This window comes from Physeter macrocephalus, chromosome 20, assembly GCF_002837175.3.
Source record: "Physeter macrocephalus isolate SW-GA chromosome 20, ASM283717v5, whole genome shotgun sequence".
Lineage (NCBI taxonomy): Eukaryota > Metazoa > Chordata > Mammalia > Artiodactyla > Physeteridae > Physeter > Physeter macrocephalus.
The window spans coordinates 21,882,069-21,890,479 of NC_041233.1; the positions used below are offsets into that span (position 1 = coordinate 21,882,069).

At 52.8% G+C, this 8,411-nt stretch overlaps 1 protein-coding gene across 1 annotated transcript in view; it reads left to right on the forward strand.

Annotated features, from left to right (window-relative positions):
* The window catches only part of LOC129391653 (collagen alpha-1(XIII) chain-like), a 20,786-nt gene extending 18,036 nt beyond the window's left edge, over positions 1–2,750 (forward strand). The window contains exons 2-3 of the mRNA XM_055081215.1: positions 1,695–1,784; positions 2,670–2,750. Of these exons, the coding sequence (XP_054937190.1) occupies positions 1,695–1,784; positions 2,670–2,750 (171 nt within the window). The remainder of the gene's footprint in view (positions 1–1,694; positions 1,785–2,669) is intronic.
* Positions 2,751–8,411: the final 5,661 nt, after the last annotated feature.

Genomic DNA, 8,411 nt, shown 5'->3' on the forward strand with positions numbered 1-8,411 from the left:
CACACACACACACACACACACACACACACACACACACGCACACACACACACAGGTACACACACAATGGCTGAACTCCCTCTTCCAGGGGAGTTTGTACACACCCTTCTCCAGCAGGATGGAGTAGACTTTATATCAAAAGGCCTGAGTTCTCATCCCACATCCACCACATACTGGTTGTGTGACCTTGGGCAAGTCACTCAACCTCTCTGAGCCTCACTTTCCTTCATCAAGAAATGAGGTCACTATTTAACCTACCTTAGAGTTTGATTATGAAAAATAGATGTGATTCCCTGTAAAAGCACCCAGCTTAGCGCCAGTACACAGTGGGCACTCAGCAGACATTAGTTTGATGGAAGCTTTCCTGACCTTCCCTCTCCACCACCAAACCAGAGGTGACACCAAGTCCTATGACACCTTCCACGTGACTTCCTTTACCTCTCACCCTGAGTGGCAGAACTACACAGTAGTGGGAAGCCATGTGCTGGGGAAATGCTTGCGGGGAGCCAGCCGGCCTCCTAACCGGTCAACAGGTCAGGGTGGGGACCACAGTGCACAGGACAGCCAGTCACAGCCAGCCACACAGTACAGGCGCCATGGGCCCAGATCTTCCAGTTTTTCAAGAGAAGTTAGAAACACAGACTTTCATGTGAAATCAGCCTCTTCAAAACACTGGGGACAAATTCATTGAAAAACAAATCACTGAGGGAACCAAATAAAAATACATCTAAAGGCCAGTTTGGTTCTGGAACTACCAGCTTCTAACTGCAGCACTAGCTTCAGAGAGAGGGTGTCCAAATCTCAGCCTTCCTCCCCTGTGACCTCGGCCAGGTTAGTCTCTTCTCTGTGCCCAGGTCCCTCACCTATAAAATGAGTGTAATAATAGCTAACATTTATTGATGCCTCCTGGGCACCTTTCTTTCTATGCACCAACTTCTTTGATCCTCTCTGTAACCAATAAGGTCAGGACTGTTATCAGCTCAGGGGCCAAGAACTGCTAGGATCCCAGGCGGTCTGACCCCAGAGGCACACGTGTTAACCTCTGTCTTCCCCCCCACACCCCGCAATCCCCTCCCTCGGTGGTGGTGAGGACCGAGGCGCTCAGTGCCCTGCCCTTTCCAGGTGTCAGGGCTGGCAGGTGTGTACCTGTCATCAGTTCATCTCCACGGAAGTGGCAGCTCCTTGAGGGCAGGCGTCTCAGTCTTCTTGTTGCCGCATCATTGGGGCCTTCCAGATTGGCCCAAGGATAGGCAAGCTGGTGAGAAAGGGTTCTGATGGAGGGACAGAGGGCCTGCCTGTACCTGGCTCTGTGAGCAACACCGGAAGAAAAGAGGTCACTGTCCCTGCCCCCGGGATCCATAGGTGCCCAGAGCTAGACAGGAAACAATTAGCAGAGAGCCAAGAAGAGCAGCAGGAAGGCCACACTGCTTTATAGGGTCCTGGGCTTGAGTTAATTTCCTTCAGAGCTCTCCGAAGACATCAGAGCCCGAGGTTACCAAGATGGGACCTCTCCGTCTGCTTCTTATTATCCAGATGCCCGGTGGCCAGTCTTTGATCCAGGACCAGCCCCCCCGCCAGCCCCCAGGTGGCCCCTCTCCCCCGCCCCCTCTCCCTCCCACCCCCCAGCCCCCAGCCGCTTTCCAGAACTTGGCATTTACAACTCCCAGTGACTGTTCTTCTCTGTCTCCTTGTGCAGAAATGGAAGCTCCACTCACGGAGGCGCCGGGAGACACCGAAGACGTCTCCGGGGTGTCACTGCCCGCCAGGTAAGGAGCCCTGCGAAGGGGTGACAAGGATGGGGTCACACACCAGAGGCCCTCTCAGTGGCCATGCCACACCCTGTTCAGAGCATCACTTTTCATTTGGAAGATGGAAATGACAGTGTCCTTGATGTTCACCCTCCATGTACCAATTGATTGGCCCCATCCCCCATCCATCATTCATTTGCTTATTCAAGCTTTCATTTATTCATCAGCTCTTCTATGGGCCAGGTGCTGTGCACACCAGCCTGTGAAACCAGGCAAGATAATGGGTGTGGCAACTTGTGACGTGTTATGTAGAGTTGAAGAGAAGAGAAGCCCCCCCACTGTGCCTCTTGCTCCTGACACACAGTCGGTTCAGAAGCGCTTGTTACCCAAATGAATGAATTACCCTGTAATTGCAAAACCTTGCCTGCCCCAGCTAGGTGGCTTAGGGGCCTGTGTGTTCACTGTCTGGTATCTAGGCCACACACACACACACAAACAAGCTTAAGGTTGCTGGGTGATGTGGTGTGATCAAGCTAACCAGTCCAATGTGGATTCCGAGTCTGCCTTTGCCGTTTCCTACCCTGTATGGGCAGCTCCCTACCGAGGACGTGTTCCAGTGCTCTTCCCCTGGGCTGCGTGGCCCGCTCCTTGCCACATCTGCTCATTCAGTCCCAGCTGTGGCCTGAGTCCCAAGCACAGAGGTTTAACTGCATTGTCTGCAGTTAGTAATATTGACAAGTCATGGTTTTCTAAGTTACCCACTATCGTTATTAAGCTACGAGAATGACAGCTGGGCAAGTTTCACCGTTGCCATGAGTAATAGGAATGGGTTGCACCCCTTTGGGGCTGAGGGAGGAAGCTGAAACAGGGTGTGGGGCAAGGTACCACTCCCAAGCAACCGCCGAGGGTTTGCCCCGCTCCAGACCGCTGCCAGCTCAGAGTGTGGCCCTGGCTGCCCGCTGTGGCAGGACACTCCACTGGACACAGGGGCCGAGGAGCCCTAGGAGCCCCCACTCAGGGTCCCCAAGCCAGGGATGAGAGGCCGACAGATGCTGAACACATGGGAAATGGAGGGACCACATTCACTGGAGAGTGAGTGGGCTGAGTCACAGTTGGGAGTCACAGTTCAGGTGCCACGGGAGCTGGTGAGACCATGATGGGATTCAGCTGGCCTCAGGCAGAAGAGGGTCATCTGGGTTAATTAAAAGGGTGTCCGGGAGCCCTGGGAAGCTCCCTCCCTCCCTTGGGGCCCCAGAGATTGAGCCCTGGGATCTGGGATAGCTTTTGGGGAAAGAATGCCAGGATTAATGAGATGAGATGAAGGTAACGGTGTGTTGACGGGGCCTGGGCAGAGCAACCGTGTGCATCGGGGTTTGTGGGGCAGCCTGCGTTTCAAACCACCGTGTCTGTCGTCCTCGTAGCTCTCGGTCAGTTGCAACTGTTCTTGCTTGAAGTATAGAATGCTGGTGAAGGGCAGGAGACTTGGAACCATGGAAGATAGAGGTTTGAATTCCAGCTCTAACATTTACCAGCTGTGTGACCTTCAGAGAGTTATTTAACCTCTCTCTGCCCCGGTGGCCTGGTCTGAGAAATGAGGATAATACCCACCTTGCAGGTATATGGCAGAGGTTCAGTGAGATCCCCATAGAGAGTACTTAGTACTTCCCTGATTCCTAGTGAGCACTACTGTTATTTTTTGTTTTTCTCCTCGATTCCTCTTGCACTTTAAAGATGCACTGAAATCCTTATCAAACACTGTGTCCTGGTGTCGGGGGCACATTATGGGCAGACAGGCTCATCCTTCTCCCTTCCCCACCTGACCAGGTTTCTCATGTCCTGCCTCGATTAAAGTGGGGGCCTACCAATAGGTATCCATTTTGCGCTTGGGAGAGTCTGAGTCGGATGGTCCTGGGAGGCTGAGAGCTAGGAAGGGATGTGGCAGGAGGGAGGAAGGATCTGGAAGAGTGCTCCAGCTCTTGGATGATGAGGAGGAAGCTGTGAAGCAGCATGAGCAGCTCAGAGGTGGTGGAGAGGAAGGATGCTTGGAGGTGCTGGGGGAGAAGAAGGGCTTGACACTGGTCCTCTGTGGGAAGGGCCACTGTCAGGGACTGAGTTGGCCAGGAGATGGGAGGAGAGTGAGCAGGGGTGTCCCGAGTGTTGCAGAATTCCCCAGAGGGCAGTTTGCCCCGAAGTATATAGCTCAGAGCCAGGTGAGCAACACCAGGAGAATATAAAGGCCCCAAACTGAGGCAAAATCAGAAGGAGAGTAAGATGCTCTCCCAGCTTTTTGCAGAGTCAGCAGAGAAGGACTGGAGGGCTGCACAGAGGCGTCTCAGACAGCAGAGCTACAGAGTAAAATGCATCTCCTAGGATAGGCTGAGTTCTGCTGGGTCCCTGAACCTTCCCCCTCTGCCCAACCTGAGGCTTCTCACCCCGTGGTAAAGGTACCTCCTCCACACTAAGGCCTGGGCCACGTGGCTGCCAACCTGTGCTGAGTAACAGCGGTTACTGCCCCTGCCCCTCACTGGGCACCCACTCTGTTCCAGGCACAGTACTGAGCACTTGACATTGATGGATGACCTTCCCTGGAATGCTGGAAACAGGCACAGTGGATTTCTGGCATTCTGAAATGTCTGTGGTCCCCAAAGTCAGTAAAACACCACTCTCATCCTTGTACGTGAATCATGCATCTCCGATTATTTCCTTAGGGTCAGAGTTTATAAACCACTTTATGAACGATTTTAAGGCTCCTGATGCTTGCAGAAGGACTTACACAATTGTAAAGTGCCGCAAAGCATTATTCACTTTTTTTCTGGCCAGCGCCTAATATTATGCTCCAGACATAGTAGATGCTCAATGAATGTTCAATAAATTATCATCAGTAATCATTCCTGGGTGATTGGATGCTTTCCGGTGTTCTCCACCTGACCTCCGGTTGACTTCTGACACCTCTCCCCCTCTGAGACGGCTCTGACTCTTGCCTGATGCTGAAATCACTTGCTGTTAGGACACAACAAATAAACACACACTCTTCCGTCCCACTGTGGCCACTGGATTTGGAACCTAGAGCCCCAGCCCTGTGCCTGCCCCCAGTTTTCCTCTGCAGCCAGCCGGGCCAAGGCTGGAGCCCTGTGGTGGGTGTGTTCTTCCTTGTGGCAGCCTCGGGCCCCTGAGCAGCATCCAGAAGGCTTGGGACACATAATCGTGGGCAGAAAACCCACCTCTTTCCCTTCCTACTCTGACCTCGCCAGCATCCTCCCAGGATCCTCCCTGTCCCAAAATAGCCATCTACTAGCTGAGATCTGGCTGCATCCTGCTCTGGGCTGCATGCACTGTTTGCCAAGGGAGGGATGGGCCTGCAGCCCTGGGATGGGATGCCAAAGGTCGGGCCTTGTTAGAAGGGTCACAGTGGCCAGAAGTTCAGAGGAATAGGTGTGGGCCATTTGCAAAGCGTATGGCCTGGTGGGACAGGAGAAGGGCCTTGGGAAGACATATACAGGCTGTGGGACTTTCTAGGCCACTTGAGAAGAATACACAGATCAGGGAAACTCCCCATCCTCTGTCCCTGTTCTCAGTAACAAACGAGGAGCAGCACAATATAGGTTCCAGTAGGCAAGGAAGCAGCTACTTCAGGCCTGCCATGCTGGGGCTGGGCGGGGCGGGCAGCAGGCAGGACGGTCCGTGGTTGCACACACACACGGCTCAGCTGTTGCACACACCAGCTGAGCCGCTGGAGCAGATCCCTTCACAAGCTGGGCCTCATCTCTAAGGCGAAGAATAGGCCAGAGTCATGTGCTGACCACCAAGCCAAGAGGTCTGGACTGCAAGAGCGAAGGCAAGGGGGTGATATGGTCAGGTTTGGGCATGAGTGCCATCGCCAGCACTGGTCCACAGGATGGATGGAGGGGAGAGAAGATACCTTCAGCCAGGCTAGTGGGAGTGGCTGTAGCCATCCTGTGGTTTAGGACTGCCAACGTGAGGTGTGCATGAAGTGCGGGGGATCCCAGAGGAGCCTGGGACTCTGGGAAGACTTCACTGAGGAGGTGGCACTGGAGGGTGGCTGTAAAGAACAGGAAGCAGGTGGGAAGGCGTATAGCTATAGACTCAGCTGCCCCCAAAAGCAGAGACACACCACCCCACTTGCCACCCCCGCCAAACACAGGGATTCCAACAAGGTAGAGGGGGAGGTCTCTTCCTTAGCAGGCCAGAGGACAGTGATCCAGGCTGGGAGGCTGGCCCTGCCATCTTCATCATGTGGCTTCCATCTGTGGGCCCCTGTCAGCTGCTCTCTTCTCACCATCAAATGGCCAGTGTAAAAGGGAAGGGGCCCAGGGGAGTATATGCCCAAACCCTTAAGAGCAAAACTTGGAAAAAAAAAATAAAACATGCATCACTTCTGCTCATAGCCCATTGACCAGCACTTAGCACGTGGTTACCCCCCAGGTCCAAGGCAGGCCAGGTAGTGTTTTTTGCTGGGCGGCTGTATGCCCAGATACAACTTTATTGTTATGGGAGGTGGGAGAACAGATACCGAGGAACTCTGCATAGAGGGCATTCCAGGCTGAATCACGACACGGACAGAGGCTCAGAGAGTGAGAAAAAGGCAGGTCTGTTTAGGAATGGCAAGCAGTTGAAGGAAGCTGGAGCATAGAAGTAGTGATGGAAAATATGGGTGGAAAAAGACGGCAAAGGGACAGGCTGAGGAGATCTGGCTGTCTCTGTTCAGTGGGGGGCAAGCGGTTGTCATCCTGAGAGTGGTAGTTTTTTGGCAATGGCTGCCTGCAAGGCTTTGCTGAGTTAGATTCTGCAGCTGCAGCCAGGCTCATCAGAAAATGTGGCGATTGCTTAGTGATGTCTGATATGATAGGAGTGATGTCTGATATGATGAGTTATGTGCTGCTATGCCTGTGCCCTGGCTTTGTTACCCCACAGGAGATGACATGGTGTCAGAGAGGTTTGGGGAAGCGACAGTGTGACCTGATCCAATTCATATTCTAGAGCAATAACTAGCAATGATGTGAAGGATGGCTTAGAGGGCAGAGAAACCCCTTCCAGCAACGAAGTCTGTGATTCTGTGAACAGAGCTTTATTTTCTCATGCGCTGCTATTTGTGTTGAGGTTGGAACTGCCTCTCGGGCTTGGTTATTTTCCGTAGGTGGTGAGAGCTGGTGTCCACATGTCCTGAAGTCCTTCCTTTGTCTAGCCTGGCCCTGTTTGTCCTGGCACCAGAGCTCACCCCCAGCAGTCTCATGGTGTTTACAAGGGCAGAGCCTATGGCCAGAGCTTCCATCCAAACTGGGCTGCAGTAGAGCAGATCCATAGCCCCGCTTTCTTTGTGGTTCTCCTTATTTCAGACTTGGCTAACACAGAAAAGGGAGAATTCAGACCAAAGTATCCTTTGGTGCCATTGGTGAAGAAAAGGATTGCAGAGCTGGTGGTTATTTTAGGGAGGACGTTTAAACTAAAGAAATACTGTTTTCAGGTACCTCAGAAACACTGCTTTACGTGTAAATGATTGATGGGTTAATTCTGAGTCATTCTTGGCTATTCCTTAAAACACATCCCTGAGGACGAATCTGGGAAGAGACCCTCCTATTCAATTCAGACTCTCCCTTGTTCTGCTTTCACATGCTGTGTCAGCTTTGTTCCCCCCTCCCCCCTCCCACCTCCTTCTCCTGACTTTGCAGTCCTTTGCAGACCCATCTGACCTCCCATATGCTCAGGCTCCAACCCATTGTGGCAGCATCAGTGTCCCCTTCTCCCGCACCTCCTATGCTCTATCAGTTCCACTCCTCTGCTCAAAAAGTATCCATGGCTCCCTAGTGCTTACATATACCCCCTACCCCAATGATAAGCCCACCTTATCTCTCTAGCTTAGTCTCTGACCAATATTCCACCGTGCTGTACTCCTTTTCCTTCAGTAAAATTGGGCTGCTCACCCGCCCTGCCCGTACACTAGTGTCTTACCTGTTCGCATCCACTCATGCTGTGCTGGTATCTTTGTTCTCTGTTTCTACCTGATGAACTCTTCACCCCTCCAGGCCTGCTACAGCGTCCCCCCGCAGTTGCTTCTGTCCTTCTCTCCCAACGTAGTTCTGCTGTTTGGTTACTGTGTTAACATAATGCCTGGTGTGTGCTCAATGTATAATCCAGGCAAAACCACGGACTGGGACAAGTAACTTGTCTTCAGATGAGAAGTGAAAACAGACCTAGATGTGTATACCTGCGAAGGTTTCTCCTTGGCCATCATCATTAATGATTTGATGTAGGTTCTACAGGTGCTTGACAGCAAACCTCAGTGTGAGGCACTTACAGAGTGAGAGGAGCCTTTGTGGGTTTCCAGCCAGGGAGAACCTTCCCCACCTGCAAACCCTACCAGGCAGCCTTCTTGACATCTCCCCGTGGGTGGGTTACAGGCCACCCATCCTCAAAAGGCACATGGCTGAAGTCAGTGTCCTTCCCCCACACCTGCCCTTTCCCAATATTCCCAGTCCTGGGGAATGGTGCCACCAGCCCACCTGGGCTGGAACCTGGGCATCAGCCTGGACACCACCTTTTCCGTCCTATCCCCTTCACCACTGAGTCTCAGGATCCCACTCCACCGATACCCTCCATCTCCACGACCATCCCCCTTGTCAGGCTGCCACCATCTCTCACCTTACTTG